Genomic DNA, 17,353 nt, shown 5'->3' on the forward strand with positions numbered 1-17,353 from the left:
CTCATATTGCATTAGCACCCAAATACTCTTATCAAAATAAGGGCCCCATTGTGCTAGTTGCTATACACACAGTGACATGGTTCCTGCCCCTCTACTTTATTCCAAATGTTGACAAGCATTTTTGTGTGGACTTGGAAAGGACATCCCGCAAAAATCTGTTGCTTAATCACATATTTCCATTTAAACAAGAACAGATTTATAAAACAATCTGAATTAGTTTTAAAATAAATTATATTGAAGTAGGGGGAATGCAGATTGCACAAGACTGCTGAGCTCCTGCACTGTTAATGATATCCCTGCCTCACTGATGCGGACACAGGGACAACACGAGGACAAACACATGGATGGATTTTAAGTGGCAGGCTGCAACTTTTATTAAACACTCACACAGGGAGGGGCAAACCCATCACATATAATCTCCAACACCAGGCATTTAATTGGTTCTAGGAGGAGTTTACAGGGCTCCTTACCAGACAACCCGTAACCCAGAGTAAGCTCTCCTCAGCCTATGCCCCAGGACTCAGTTCTCTCTGAGTCCTAACACCTACCCCCTGTGCAAAGGGGACAGAGGTTGCAGAATGGTGAGGACCTCAGCCCATGAGGGCCACAGGGTCTCACCCTTTCCCATGAGCCCAAGGCTCATCATCAAAATCCCAGGTCTTTTACCTCTGGGAACTGTTTATTTCACCCTTTTAAACTCCCTGGAAACTGGCCACAAGTTGTGACAAACAACTCAGCCAAGTACCTCAGTTAGGTACCAAGCACATTCCTACTTAACTTACTGGGGTTTGAAGGTGCCACAAGAAAGGTGAAAAATTCCCTGGTCCTCTGCTAATTGGCTCATAGGAGAAAAAATTCCTTCCTAACCCCCAATTGGATGCTAAATAGACCTGCAACATCTGTCTGTCTGGATTCCCATTCCTTGTTCAGGGTAGGTAGGGCAGAATGGAACCAAAAGAGGCTCCACATGGACCCCCATTCCAGGTTAAATCCTGGGAGCTGGGGAATGCTGGCAAATGGTTGCCAGAGACTTCAAGGAGGAAAAGAGCTACCTAGAGTCCCTCAGTGAATGTCTCCCGACCTCACTGATGGAACTGTTCCCTTTCACCAACAGCCCCCCCCCACCGAGTTCCCCCACCCATTGAAGCATGTGGGAGGCATTTCTCCCACCATTCCAGAGAGGTACCAAGATGTGATAAATGTCAACAAAAATATGGCCCCAATGGATTTACATTAAAAATAGGACCTCAAATGCCAGGAAACCAGGGCTGTTCCCATCCATAATTTTTTTCAGCTTATTAACATGTGCAACAGCAGAAGCAATTTTTCTACTGATAGTCACATTGGATTCACAGTCTTTTCCCCACAATGCAGTCGGGATGTAGATGAGCTGCATAAGCTGTGCATTACAGGAAATGAACAAAACACACACACACAAACAAAACCAGGAAGCTTTTCTTTTGGGTTCCTTTTCCCATTTCTTCCTCAGTAAACTTCTGATATGAGCTTAGGTTCCACATGCCCACCTACAAGTATTCCAGCTGCTTGTACAGCTATGGCTCTGCTTGTTTACGGAAATATTATCTGCAGAGTAAAGGAAGCTGTAGAGGATTATTATCAGAATTACAGTATGCATTTTTCATGATTGAAAAAGGAGCACAAATATCATGGTGATGAGCTAGTATAAAAACCAGATAGGAAGATTTGAATCGTTTCTAGCAGCTTAAAGGGGATGTATTTATCCCTGTGCTTTACAGTGCACAAACAACAGACAGAGTACAGAGTCTAAGTCCTGTGGGTTTCTGTAAGCAATAAATAAAAGTGGTTTTAAGTTTTCACTGCCGATCACTAAAAGCTTCCATTTGGAAAGAATAGTTATGTTTCTGATGTAGTTATGTTTACAGAAAATGGGTTACCTGAACTGAGATTTCATGCCAAACTTCCTTCTATAGGTTTCATAAGGTGAGGATCTTTGCCACATCAACACCACGAAAAATACAAGACAGATTCTTCAAACACAATCACTAGAGCAGTCAGCAACAGCACAGACCCACCGCACCGACAGTCACTCAAATAATGTATAGCAAACTGACTTTGTTTAGTGTACCCCACTATAAAGGTTCTGGGCTGCTGCAGACTGCAAAGAACACCATAGGTACCCCCTTGGGAAGCTGTTTTAAATTAGAGTATGTCCTGGCTGCTCCAATTTATGAGGAGGTCTGTCTTGGTCCCCAGAGCAGCCCAAAGTCTTGAAGACAGAAAGGTGTTTCATAGACACCTCTGTCCCTCCTGGGATATACCTTCTAGTCCAGAGGTGGGTAAACTGCGGCTCGCAGGACCGTCCTACCCGGCCCGGCTCTTAAGCTCCCGGCTGGGGAGGCTAGCCCCCCGGCCTCTCCCCTGCTGTCCCCCCTCCCCTGTGGCCACGCTGCTGCGCAGGCAGCACTGTGGACGGCGGGGCTGTGCGCTCCTGCAGGGCAGCGGGTCTGGCTCCGGTCGAGTGGCACGGCTGCCAGTCCTGCTGCTCTGAGCGGCATGGTAAGGGGGCTGGGGCATTGGATAAAGGGCAGGGGATCCTGGGGGGGCAGTCAGGGGACAGGGAGCGAAGGGGTTGGATGAGGCAGAGGTTCTGGGGGGGCAGTCAGGGGACAGGAGACGGGGTGGGGGAGGGTTGGATAAGTGTGGGAGTCCTGGAAAGCCTGTCAGGAGGCGGGGGTGTGGATAGGGGTTGGGGCAGTCAGGGAACAGGGAGCAGGGGGGGTTGGTTAAGGGGTGGGGTCCCAGGGGAGCAGTTAGGGTTGGGGAGTCCCGGGAAGGGTGGTCAGGGGACAAGGAGCAGTGGGGGGGGGGGTTGGATGGGTCGGGGGTTTTGAGGCGGGCAGTCAGGGGACGGGAAGTGGGAGGGGGCGGGGACCATGCTGTTTGGGGAGGCACAGCCTTCCCTACCCATCCCTCCATACAATTTTGCAACCCCGATGTGGCCCTCGGGCCAAAAACTTTGCCCACCGCTGTTCTAGTCTGTGCTTCCAGGACAGCAACACACCTTGATCTCTAAGCAAACTTCATTGACAATAGCAGGAAGTTCTCTGTGCACGGAGGGAAGGATGTAGTCATGAGTGTATTCCCTAGTCCATTCGACATAATTAAAAATACAATCTGCCCTTCTGACAGAGACTGTTTGACACCCCTGATCTAATCTACGTAATCTAGCTAATGTGTTATTCTGGATGACAATTGGACAGACCCTGGTGCAGTTTTATTACTTTGTCTTTTGGTATTTCACCTGTCAGATTTAATGCATGAGAATTTGGGCAATCTTGCTAACTGGCACATCATGGAAATCAAACTTCCTTAAAGCAAGTATTTGAAAAGCTAATGTGACTGATACACTTTAAAGTGACCTCTGAGGCCCTATATCATTTCCCTGTCATTTAGACAAACAGAAAATAGAATTTATTTCATCAGTTAGTCATAGCTACAACTTCTTGTCCCTTACTAAATCCTTTCTCAGGAAAAATTTCCCATTGAGTTTCATAGGATTTCTGTTGGAGTAAAAAAGGCAAGATTTGGCTCTTATTTTGTAATTCTTTAAAAAAATAACGCAATAAAATGTTGCATAAAAAGGACACAGCTTAAGGTGACACAAGCAGAAAAAAATTAATAAAATGCTGCAGCTACATCCCTTTTTACTAATTTTCACAGTCTATAAAATTCCGGAACGCATCATGTTTCGGGGATGCTATCCGAATCTTCCAATCTTTTAAAGTAGATGTAGGATTTATTGCAGCTATATAAATGTGATTTCTGCCTTAACTTTTGTATTTATAAGCTAGATGGAACATGTGACATCCTCCTGTCAAAGAGCCCAATTCCTTTCTTCATTTGTAGAATTTTGGTGTCAGAATTTTGGCAAGCAAAATAGCTGTGGGATATTACTAGCAATTACTGCCCTGTCCACAAAAGGTGCCCCGTTGGTCACAAATGCATTGGAGAGTTTTCTCCAACCATCAACATTTGCAAGATCTTGCAACATGAAAACTAGTAGAAGAGCAAAGCTGGCTTTTTGTGTATGAATTTGCACTAACATTTGGGACATCTGCCTAAGCAGAGACTGTTAATGCACAAAATTATTTTTTTCCTAGTGCATGGTTCCTAACATTAACAACTGGCATAAAAACTGCTCATGCATTCTTTTCAATCTTTCATAGTTCAGCGGGTGCTGTAAAATGCTGCTGTTCATTTTAATTCAGTGAGTAGAAGTTTTGTTGTGTTTAGCACTAAGGGAACTGCATGTGCTATTAGAAAGCACCCGACAGCCGTCTGGCAGAGGCAACTCACTGCATTACAATCCCACAAAAAGAAAGGGTTAAGAAGTTTCATCTTCAGCAAAGCTCTCAAGGATCTTGCAAAGTGGGATAAAACAGAATACGTTTTCCAAATATCGCTCTCTTCCCTCACCTACCCACCTACCTCACTGAGATGAATGCATGAGAGAGAGAGAGAGAGAGAGAGAGAATCCAGTATCAAGTCCTAAAAAGCTTTACTTTCAGCTCTTCGCTTTCATGAGTGTCTACATTAATTACAACTTCATTTTCAATCTAAAAGCGGTATTAGTTTAAAAGGATAAAAACACTAAATATTTTTCATTTGGGCAATAAAGAGGAGTGCATTTCCAACCAATTCACATCACTTTGTTGGAGAAGATGAGGCTCTTAGGCTTTGTCTTTGGCTCTTCATCCAGCCTCTTCCAGGTAATGTTCACCCCTGGAAACCATTTAGCTATTTCTAAACCTTTCTTCCCACCAGTGTCTTTAGCTCCTGCCAGGCCTTTTTTTTTTTTAAGGGGTTGGTGAACCTTGTGGAATTCAAGATTTTGAAATGTTGCCAATCTGGTTTTGGGAGCTTGCTGAATTATCAGATTCCTGCCCCCCACCTTCTCCACCCCACAATTTAACTCCATTTGTGATTGTGGCGATTGCTGGGTTTTTTAGTCAAGTAATTAAATTTAAAATTAAGGACATTTTCCATTTTAAGTGACGTTTCAATTACGTATTAAGGAAATAACTCTAAATCTCTCCGCCTGAACAAAATTTTCGGGTTACCACAAGTCCTGAGTAACAGGTGGTACATACTTGCACTGCTCCAGGGACGGGACCAGCAGCAGTCATAATTTGGTCCGTGATTCCTCTCTTGCTCCAAAGGGTAAAAATCTGTGCTAGATCTTTACCAAGTGCATATTACTTCCCCTTCCACTCTATTTTAACTTGTCTGGCTGGTAAGTTGACTTCTCCCACTCTTCATCCTGGCCTGCCTATTCCCCAGTCATCTGCACAAGTGGGGTAGTAGTGATCCTATAGAGGCTACATTTTCTACCATGCTGTTTCCCATGATGCAATTGGGCAGTCCAAGGGAGTAAAGGGACATATCTTAGAAACCTCCCTTCCTAGCGTGGTTGCATATTCTGAGTCATGATCTTGTCCTATGTAAAAAAATCAGACTGGCAGAAGTGGATCCCATCTATTATTTATTCATTAGATTCTCCCTCTAGTCTTTATTATTGTCATCATCATCCTTTCAGTATTGTTTTTTCATTCTGCCTACTCTCTACTCCATTTTCACCCCTCCCCGACTTTTTATGCCATCTCACCTAAGTAGGGTGATCAGATGTCCCAATTTTATAGGGACAGTACTGATTTTGGGGGCTTTTTCTTATATAGGCACCTATTACCCCCAGCCCAGTCCCAATTTTTCAAACTTGCCCTCTGGTCACCCTACTCCTAAGTGGAATGCACATTCAACAGTTTGCAAGTCAGAGCCTAACTTTCCATCTCACACCATCCAGTTCAGTTTAAAATGAGGAAAAATGTGTTTGCTCAGGGTATTGTCTCTCTAAATTCACGAGGCAGAATTTCTTTTCTTTTGTCACACTCAGAAGTTTTGTCTTTTGCTTTAGGACCACTGTTTTCTAGCAATCTAGTTTAGACATCTGAAGAATGATAAAAGCTCATTAGAGGTTGAAATATCTACCTATTTTTTTGCCTTGCCACACTATTATTTGCTTTGTCTAACTCATAATAATGTACTAGCACTGAACAATATCAAATGCACTTTTCTTCTAAACCATTTTTTTGGTTCAGTGTTACCCTTTTGAAAGCTGGGGCCCTTTATTTGTACCTTAATTCTGGCTGGTTGTTAGGGAGACTTGTTTTTTTGTAAACACACTCCCCTAAGTGTGAATTAAATTGGAATCACACATTTCCTTAAATGATGGTTTTCCACCCTGTTCCTTCTAAGATTCTGATTGTGAACTTGATATTTTTTCATTCTACATATTGGAAAGGCAGACATCAACACATACCAAGTTGCAATGGGGGAGATCTACATTGGATATTAGGAAAACTATATCACTAGGAGGGTGTCAAAGCACTGGAATGGGTTACCTAAGGAGGTGGTGGAATCTCCATCCTTAGAGGTTTTTAAGGCCCGGCTTGACAAAGCCCTGGCTGGGATGATTTAGGTGGGGTTGGACTTGCTTTGGGCTGGGGGTTGGACTAGATCATAAAATCACAGAATATGAGGGTTGGAAGGGACCTCAGGAGGTCATCTAGTCTAACCCCCTGCTCAAAGTAGGACTGATCCCAGACAGATTTTTACCCCAGTTCCCTAAATGGCCCCCTCAAGGATTGAATTCACAACCCTGGGTTTAGCAGGTCAATGCTCAAACCACTGAGCTATCCCTCCCCCTGGGACTTCCTGAGGTTTCTTCCAACCCTAATCTTCTATGATTTTAATGCAAAGCATTGAACTAATAGTTTATTTGCTGCAACTGTAACTTTTAAAAGCTCTTTCCCCTTATGGTATTGGAATTAAGAAATGCCAGAGTTGTAGGTGTATCCATCCTGTCAAGGTGGATACACCTTGCTAACAGGTGCTCAGCCCGCAAGCACATAGTTAATACACACTATTTCTCTCACTTTCATGTTCATCTTATTATCACATCCTCAACCAAAACTTTTTCAACATGCTTTGCATATCCTCTAATAATTCAGTTCAGAAACCTTAGCATCACACAACACCTTTATATACTTAATAAGAACAGCTCTGGGGCGGAACAGTAATTTCTTACTACAAACCAGAAACTTTGATTAAAAAGTGAGAGGAGATTCAATTACTGCTTGACTTAAAGCTCTATTTCCCATGCTGGTAAATGCTGATGGTAGTATTTTTCTGGACTCTTCACGAAGCGCCACAGATATTTCCTATCATCTCCTTGTTTCATCAATTATTTAAACCCCTCTTACCTATGAACAGATTCCACTCAGTGTCCAAATCGGCCTGATTTGCTAGGCAGCCCTTCATTACGTTGAGGCAGTAGTTGTTGCAAGGTTTCACAGTGGGAAGTCCTCTGCAGTAAGGGCAGTATAACATCTTCATTAGTGCACGGATGCACCCTGGGGTTGGACTGACCTGTGGAGTTTAAAGGTGGTAGAAAAGAAAAAGGAGGAAGTCAATTTCCTATCCCATGAGATACTATGTAGCTGAGATGCTCCACAGGCAGTGGATACAGAAAGGACAGTTTGTGACAGGAGCTTAACCCTTACTAATACCCTCCTGTGTGACTAATCAATTACTGCCAATTATCTTAATTTGGCACAGACATCAGTGATTTCCAAGAACATAGATGTCAACATTCCCATTTTGACGTCAGTGTAATTCAGTCCCAGATCTCCTGCACAGTGTCTACACGAATATAAAGAAAAACAAAGGGAAATCCAAAGAATAAGTGGGAAGGTAAGGGAAAGATTCTAACAGGAAGGATCACAATGGGAGGCATATTCAGATTTGTTCAGGTGTAAATGGGATATCAGTCTGTCTTTTCAGAACTACATTGCTTTCTCCAAATACCACTTTAAATGCCAAACTCAGATTTTTTTGGCATTATCTCAAGCAACCAAAAAAAAAAAAAAAGCTCGGAAGGGCAGTTGTGACCCTAAGAGCAGCCAGGGCCAGAGGGCAAGGCACTCCCTGGTATCTAGCAGCAAGTCTCAGCTGACCTGACTAGCTCAGTGAACCCCAACTCAACTGATCTCAGGATAGTTATTTAAAAGGTGACTTTTAATATATCATTGGAAAGCTAGTAACTCACTGATCATTAACATTCTTGTGTGATTCATGTACCGTTAACATATAAAAAATTACAGATATGTGCTGGAAATATGTTCCAGGGCTTCAGGCGCCCTGCCCTAGACAAAGGGATGTGGTTCTGCCTGCTTGAATGTGTCTCCAATGTGAATTGAACAAAGAGAGACAATGGAAGTATATTTACATAAAAGGTAAAAAAAGCCATCAACTAGCAAGTGGGGAGATAGCCTTTTAACTATCATGATGGGAGTGGGGGGAGGAGACTGTAAAAATTAACATGGCATCAGCTCTCTAGTGTACATAGCTAGCTGAGCCCCCAAGGAGGGCTTCCTGACTTTGAAAACAAAGATAAACTTTGAGGATAAAAGCAGAGAAACATCATAATTAGCATAACCATCCTTCACCTGAGGAGACAAAGAACCCAAGCACTTTGGCTCTGTGTTGGATCCTGGCTAAGGACTGACCAGCCATGCTGGAAGAATTACTGTGGTGAGAAAACTACTTTGAACAAAAGACTCTAGTTTGTAAAGTTAGGTTTCAGTCTTGGAAGCGCATTGTTACTTTATTTGTTTGTAACCATTTCTATCCCAATTCCTCTACCTGGTATCACTTAAATATCTGTTCTTTTTTAGTAAACTTATTCTTGTTTTATTACACAAGCACTTCAGTGCAGTATTTCAAACTGAGGAGTAAAATCCTCAGCCAAACGAACAGGCTGTCACTGTGTCTCTTTCAAGGAGCAGCAAACTTTACAAGTTTCTGTGAGTGCTACAGTGAGAGGGATCGAGCACGGCAGAGGAGACTGTTTTGGAGAGACTCAGGTCTGGAAGGGCTGTTGGTGTCACCCTGCAAGGAGTAACCAGGCTGGTGGAAACCAGGGTGAAGTCACTGTGCTGTGAGCAGGCTTCTGCTGTCAGGGCTCTGAGCCAAAGCTGCACAGCACAGAGCCACACAAGGTTCCAGGCCAGGTGGTGACAACCCCTTCTGGTCTGAAAGAAACCCCAATGCATCACAACAGCACAGCATCCTCTCAATGTAACTTAATTAATGTACCTGGCATAACACAGTAGGATTATTCATATTGGGCCTTATACAAAATTCATTGAAATAACTGGAAAGACTTCCATTGATTTCAAAGAACTTTGGATCAGACCCATTACTACCAGAGGTGATTGTCTAAATTAAGTAATGTTTCTTTGCTATATATACTATTAATTACTAATTTGCACTGGAAATTGGTGTTAATTGTTTGTTGAGGGTGGAAGAGAAGATGGAGAAATGTATTTTGTAAGAAGACTTGTGTATAATATCTAAATAACTGAGAGACCTTATTTTTGAAATCCCCATCTCCCCACCTTCCTATTTCCCTGACTGGTGTTTTGGTTTTGTTTTGTTTTTTTGTTTTACATTATATCTGCCATTACAATGTAAACTCTTCAGGGCAGGCACTATGTCTACCTCTATGTTCAGAAAGTGCGTAGCACATTTTGGGCACTATTACAATAAAAAAAGAATAATGATTCCTTGTCACAATGGATTAAAACATATATTTCCCCAGGCAATGGTGACCAGCACAGGGACATGGCAGAAATCCATCCTGCTCTCTGCTTTTCAGAATGTTTGAAGAGAGCACAGTAATGAACTTGCGATTATTAAAACCATAGAAAAAGTCTGATTTTCTCTTATCCCTGATGTTAAAACACTGATTTTTGAAGGACTGCTGAGTGTATGTTTAAATGAGACTTTTACATGACACTTTTACATTAATAGGGTTCTGCTAAAAATCATAGTAGATGCTGCTGAGTATGCTCAAAAGTGGCTTTTCAATCTTTTATAACTTTATTTTTAATTTTTAATCCTCCAAACCTAGCAAGAGCACTAATCCCCAGTGAGAGATCTGTTCAGAGCAAGTTTCAGCTGTTTTGGCTATAATTCTATTCAAGAGAATATAGTTAGATTCCCCATACACACACTGTGGATAAATTTTTATGGTTCCTCTATGGTCATGAAAAAAGGTTGAGGGAATTTTGCTCAAACTTTCTAAAATCTGAGACACAGACCAAACATAGAAAATTTCATTTTAGAAAATGATTTTTTTCAGAAATGTTATGAGCATATGAAATCAGGCACTTATCCTTGGAAACTGGTATTGCAACCATAAATAATTTGCTTGCCACTGGCCATCTCTATTTTATGTATTTTCAAAGCTCTCTTCTTCATCCTCATCTTCAAAAACAGACTCTCCCATGTGGTAATTCTTGTCTGCAGACCAGTTTCAGTCAACAAAAGATCATTCTTTCCATTCAGAATTATTCAAAACCTGAATGGGCTTATGGGAACTATTGGATTTTCTCTTTACCAGTCCTGTTGTAACTGATATTGATGGAGAAGGAGGCAGAGGGGATTTTTAAAATGATTTCTTTAAATTGGCCCTAAGCCAAAGCAGAGAAATTTACATACGTTTGGGTTTAGAAATAACCAGTTATTGTGTAAATCATACCCTCTCAATCATATTGCGTGGGTTTGCATAACTGAGAAATAACCATACAGTTGAGTCAGTAATTATACCACATCCCTGTATTTAATATGACAATTCCATTTCAATATAAGTATACTCAAACCGCAGCACATCTCAACATTACCCCTCTGAGCTTTGATTGTGCCTAGTAGATATAGGACGCATTACATTTCTGCTTGCAGCCAAGCATTTTATTTCATTTTGTGAGCTTTTTTGACAACCTTAACTTTACATAAATGTGTATTTTTATAGGCATAAAAAAATATAAAGTAAAATTCCTGAAGGCCTCATTACTGAACACTTGTCTTTCCCCCCCTCAGCAATTCTAGATTGAATATTATTTCATCCAGAAGTGACACAGATTGTGTGAGTGACTTTCAAATATACATAACTGAAGAAAAAACCTACTTGGGTAAAAGCCATTAAACTGTACTCTCCTGTATGCCACCACATTTGCAATGTGTCTTACTTTGTTATGTACTTGATCTGCTTTTAAAGCAAAAGGCTGTGGCACTGTCAAGTACATAAATCTAAATCAATCTTCCCAAGAAAAAACTTAGTACACTTTTGTTAAAGACATCTAGTCACATTAAACACACACACATACATGTACATACATTTCTCTTTCTCTCTACACTGGCATTTATGGACGATTTCTGACTTGAGTATTTGGTAGTCTTGATACCCCATCTGGAACTTTAAATGTGCCATCAGGCTATAATTAATACTTCAAAAGCAATGTTTTTCAAACCTTATTCAAAAGTAAAGAAGCAGATTATAGGAAACAATATATAGGTCCATATCCTTCTCTTGCTACATAATATTGTGAAGGACAGAAAAAATGGTTGCTCACCTTCTGGTAACTGTTGTTCTTCGAGATGCGTTGATCATGTCCATTCCAATCAGGTGCGTGTGCGCCGCATGCACAATAGCTGGAAGATTTTTCCCCTAGCAGTATCCGTAGGGTCGGCCTGGGTGCCCCCTGGAGTCGCACCTTCATGGTGTCCAATATAGGGCCCAGCCAACCCGACGACCCCTCAATTACTTCTTGCCAGCTATTCTGACAGAGGGGTAGGAGGGAGGGTATTGGAATGGACATTAGCAACACATCTCGAAGAACAACAATTATGAGAAGGTGAGTAACCATTTTTTCTTCTTCGAGTGCTTGTTCATGTCAATTCCAATCAAGTGAACCACAAGTTCAGGATGTGGGGTCGGAGTTGTCCACTGATTGGAGTACCGCTCTACCAAAGGCTGCGTTGTCTCTGGCCTGCTGGGTGATTGCATAGTGCATGATGAAAGTGTGTACGGAGGACCATGTCGCTGTGCTGCATATTTCCTGGGTCGGAATCTGAGCCAGGAATGCCGCTGAAGAGGCCTGCACCCTAGTGGAGTGTGCAGTGATCAAAGGGGCAGGCATCCCTGCCAGATTGTATCACTCTCGGATTCATAACGTGATCCATGACTAGATCCGTTGAGAAGAGACAGGAAGCCCTTTCATTCTGTCCACCACAGCCACGAATAACTGGATGGATTTTCGGAATGGTTTCATTCTCTCGACGTAGAAGGCTAGCGCTCTGCGGACATCCAATGAATGAAGCCTCTGTTTCCTGCTGCTTGAGTGCGGCTTTGGATAGAACATGGGAAGGAAGATGTCCTGGTTGATGCGAAACAGGAAGACAACTTTCGGAAGGAAAGCTGGATATGACCTGAGCGGAACCTTGTCCTTATAGAACACCGTGTAAAGGGGCTCTGATGTTAGGGCCTTGAGCTCAGACACCCTTCTAGCTGAGGTTATTGCTAGCAGAAACACCACCTAGTATGAGAGGTACAGCAGGGAGCAGGTTGCTAGTGGTTCGAAGGGTGAACCCATCAGTTTGGAAAGGACCGGATTGAGGTCCTAGGATGGGACTGGGTGTCAAGACAAGTGGCTATAGCCTGTCGATACCTTTCAGGAAACAGCTGACAATAGGGTTAGTAAAAACCAAGCGGCCCTCTGTGCCTGGATGGAAGGCAGAAATGGTGGCCAGGTGAACACTTATTGATGACATGGACAGCCCTGCTGCTTGATATGAAGAAGGTTGTCCAATATAAGCGGAATAGTGGCGAAGGTCGGGGAGAAACGGTGTTGCGCCAATCAGACTGAAAATCTCTTCCACTTGGCAAGGTAGGTAGCTGTGGTGGAGGGTTTCCTACTGCCAAGGAAGACTTGTCTAACTGGGTCAGAGCAGGAAAGCTCCATCGGGTTCAGCCATGGAGCGTCCACGCCTTGAGGTGCAGTGACTCGAGGTTTGGGCGCTGGAGACGGCCATGATCCTGAGTTAATAGGTCCAGGAAGAGTGGCACGGTGACTGGAGCTTCCACGGACATTTCCAGGAGCGATGGGTACCAGTGTTGGTGGGGCCAGGCTGGAGCTATCAGTATCATCAAAGCTTGTTCCCTCTGAATCTTGGGGAGTACCTTGTCAACGAGACGAATGGGCGGAAAAGCGTATAGTAGATGACCTCCCTATGAGAGAAGGAATGTGTCCTCTCTGAAACCCAGGCTGTGATTCAGGAAGGAGCAAAACTGCTGGCACTTCCTGTTGCATTGTATGGCAAACAAATCTATTTGGGGAAAGCCCCTCCAATGGAAGATTGAGTTTGTAACGTCTGGGCATAGAGACCATTCATGGCAGTGAAATGACCTGCTGAGCTAGTCCGCCAACTCGTTCTGTACCCCAGGGAGGTACGATGCTTGCAGGTGTCTAGCATGCTCTACACAGAAGTCCCACAGCATGAGGGGCACAGGGGAGAGGCACAGGGGAGAGGAGCGTGCACCCCCGTTTGTTGATATAAAACATTGCCATGAGGTTGTCTGTCATAACTGATACACATCTCCCTGTTAAGTGGGCTTGGAAAGTCTGGCATGCCAGGCGTACCATTCTCAGCTCTCTGTCGTTGATGTGGAGGGTGAGTTCCGCCCGAGACCAGAGACCTTGAGTCCTAAGGTTCCCCAGATGTGCTCCCCAGCCCAAGGCTGACGCATCCGTCACTAGTGAGCGAGACGGCTGTGGCCTGGTGAAGGAGAGCCCCGCCCATACCACCTGTGGGTCGAGCCACCACAGGAAGGCATCGAGGACAGGACAAAGCAGGGACACAATCCTGTCCAAGCTGTCCCAGACTGGCCAATACACTGATGCTAACCACGACTGAAGGGTTAAAAGTCTGAGTCTGGAATACCGTATCACCTGTGCCTGCAGCCTGCACAGGAATGTGGCCATGACTGCCATGCACTTGGTGAACACTTGAGGTGCCACTGACGGACCGAACGGGAAGACTGTGAACTGGTAGTGGTTGTTGCTCACCACAAACCTGAGGTTATTTTCTGTGGGGCACAGTTATCGCTATATGAAAGTATGTGTCCTTCAAATTGAGGGCGGCATACCAGTCCCCTGGATCCAAGGAAAGGATGATAGAGGCCAAGGAGACCATACATAACTTGAGTTTCTTCATGAACTTGTTGAGTTCGTGGAGGTCTAGAATGGGCCTGAGCCCACCTTTGGCTTTTTGTATTGGGAAATACCAGAAATAAAAGCCCTTGCCCTGGTGCTCCTGAGGAACCTCTTCCACTGCCCCTAGTGAGAGGAGTGAGTGCACCTCTGGATAAGGATTTGCTCATGAGAAGGGTCTCTGAGGGATGGGGAAGGGAGGTGGAAGGAAGGGAGGGCAGGGAATTGGAGGGAGTATCCCCTTTCTACCATGTGTAGCATCCAACAGTCTGATGTAATACAGGCCCACACAGGTAGAAAGGGGAAAGTCATGATGAGAAGGTAAGGTGGGGTGAATCCAGTTTTTGAGCTGGTGTGCCATCCTCGTGCGCACTTTTGTTTAAACATTTAAACATACACTTTCAAAAGGCCTATTTCTGGCCCGCAGAATGCTAGGTCTGGCCAGAGCCCTGGCCTGATGATGGGTACAGCCTCTTCCTGCTGCTCCTATTCCTCCTCCGGGAACTGTCCTGTTGGTTTTGCTGGTAAAACCATGGAGGAGGTTGTGGTGGTGGTGGGCCTGTGTGGTGGGGGTGTATATGCCCAGGGACTTGAGGATGGCCCTCAAGTCTTTTAAACTGTGCAGTCTCCTGTCTGTCTTTTCAGAGAACAGGGCAAGACCTTCAAAGGGTAGGTCTTGAATGGTTTGTTGGACTTCATGAGGTAGTCCAGAAACCTGGAGCCAAGAGCTCCTTCTCATGCCCACCCCTGGAGTCGTGGTTCAGGCATCCACATCATCAAGTGCTGCCTGCAAGGAGGCCCTAGAAATGAGTTTGCCTTCCTCCACCAAGGCAGTAAATTCAATGCAGAAGTCTGGTGGTAGCAGCTTGGCAAACTTGGCCATTGTTCTGTAGGTGTTAAAGGAGTATCTACTACTGATGACCTGTTGGTTTGCAATGCGGAGCTGCAGACCACCAATGGAGTAAATTTTCTTGCCGAACAAGTCTACCTTTTTCACCTCACCGTTTTTAGGGGAGGGTCCCTGAAACCCCTGGCATTCCCTTTGGTTTGTCGCATCCACCACCAAGGAGTCGGGTGGAGAATGAGTGAAGAGATGCTCATACCCCTTTGAGGGGACAAAATAGCATGTCTCGTACCTCGTCCCTCCAAAGGTCTCCAGAGTGGAGGGGAGTTGAATGTCCTGGCCATGACAGCCAGTAGTCAGCTGGGCAGGAGTTGATGAAGCCCTGGGAGCCGCTGGGCCTAAAGTAGCCTGGGTGGGCTGAGGTCTCCCTGCTGCTGACTCCTTAGGCTTAGGATGGGGAAAGTGCCCTCTTTCCTGCCTCTTTTTCTTCTGGGATACTGGGGATAAAAATCAGAGTCTGCCAGAAGTCTTATGTTCGGCACCGTGTTGGTGCCGGGAGTCCTTGGCATCCTTTCTTGGTGCTGGCTCATGCGCTGTTGGCACCAGTGCGCTGCGCATCAAGGAGGAGGCACTTGGCACGGGCTCCGCTGACCCGGGGTTGGACTGTGGGTGGAGGGCTGCCTCCACGAGGATAATTCTGAGTCTCTGCTCATGATTCTTAAGGGTCCTTGGTTGAAACCCTTTGCAAATGCGGCACTTGTCCTTTTGGTGACTCTCACCAACACACTTCAAGCAAGAAGTGTGCGGATCACTCTTTGGCATAAGTTTGCTGCAGTCTTCACAAGATTTGAACCCCAGAGACCAAGGCATGCCCAGTGTCGGGGGGAGAAACGGGGTGGGGGGGAACACCCCCATAGCGGAAACTTAGACAAACGACTACTAACACTACTACTACTACTAACTAAGAAAAACTAACTATATACAAATCATGATGGGACACTGCTAAAGGCGCTTGCAGAAGTAAGAGTGAGGGAAGTTCCAGCTAGCCATCACTGGCGGTAAGAAGGAACTGAGGGGGGATCAGGTTGGCTGGGCCCTATACTGGACACCATGAAGGTGTGACCCCAGGGAGCGCCCATGCCGAACCTACGGAGGCTACTAGGGTTAAAAATCTTCTGGCTGTCATGTACGTGGACATGAACAAGCACTCAAAGAAGTTACCATAATATATAAATACTCTGTCATCCCTGAAAATTTGCTGCCATCTCCCCTCCATCAAGTGATGCTAATGAAGTTCATAAAGCGTAAAAACCTAATAAGCTGGGTATTCATGATGAGGGCCAAGGATTTTTGCAGGGAAATTGTTTCCAGACCAGCAGTGGATGCTAGAACATATCAACACAACACCTGTACTTGCATGCACTTCCTAGTTCCTCCTCCAGGACAGTACATGGCTGTCTCTTCTGCCACTGTCTCTGCCCTGTGTGATTTCCAAGTCTGTTTAAGCAATTGGCAATGCAGGTTTGCTATTAGGACATACCACCCTTTCCTCTTTCTCCTTTGATGCACATAAGCTGGACTGGTAAATTAAGGAGTTACAGCTTCATTTGTTCCCCAAATCACAGCCCTTTTCAACCTGTAGTTCTGAAAGGAAAAATGGGGTTCCACATAGTTGCTCAAAGTCCAACTGCTCCCCCTCCCCCAATCAGGGCCTCCTGTGACTCACATAAGTAACATACCCTATCACAGTTATTAAGTATGCAGATATATCAGGCTAGATTCTGATCTCATGTACACTGGCATAAAACCATCCAGAGTAACTCTCAAGTAAATTCATAGCAAATCCACTGACATCAACAGCTCTCCCATCCCCTTCCTTAAAGAAAAGTTTATTTCTTATCTGCTAATTCTTTCCAGAGTACCAGTTCCACTGATGCAGACTGGCTTATAGAAAAATAATTATTTCCTTCCCCCCAAATTATTTAAAAGCCAAATGGGGATGTGGGAATTACTGGAAGTTCATGTTAGTGAAACAGCGAAAAAGAGGGAGAATTTTTTAATTAACATAATTTAATTTTTAAAAAGTGCTATTTACTACATACACTGTGCCACAATTAAAGAAACTTTTTACTACATACAATGGGCCAGTTTAAGTCCACTTAATGTCAAGAGGATTTCTACATATTTACACAGATGTAACAGAGATCAGAATTGGACCCTTTACAAAGTACATATTAAAAGATTGATCATTAAAGTGGCCACAATCCAACTATAAGTCACCATCTTTGACATGTTATCTTCTTGGCTAACTGCAATTGCTCCCTATTGATGAATTTTGCAAACATTGGAGGAAGTAGAT

At 44.2% G+C, this 17,353-nt stretch overlaps 1 protein-coding gene across 2 annotated transcripts in view; it reads right to left on the reverse strand.

Annotated features, from left to right (window-relative positions):
- The window catches only part of GPC6 (glypican 6), a 1,150,448-nt gene that overhangs the window by 252,421 nt on the left and 880,674 nt on the right, over positions 1–17,353 (reverse strand). For both annotated transcript variants that reach the window (XM_005305012.5, XM_005305011.5), the window contains exon 4: positions 7,302–7,467. In XM_005305012.5, the coding sequence (XP_005305069.1) occupies positions 7,302–7,467 (166 nt within the window). The remainder of the gene's footprint in view (positions 1–7,301; positions 7,468–17,353) is intronic.

The sequence above is a fragment of the Chrysemys picta genome, chromosome 1, assembly GCF_011386835.1.
Source record: "Chrysemys picta bellii isolate R12L10 chromosome 1, ASM1138683v2, whole genome shotgun sequence".
Classification (NCBI taxonomy): Eukaryota; Metazoa; Chordata; order Testudines; family Emydidae; genus Chrysemys; species Chrysemys picta.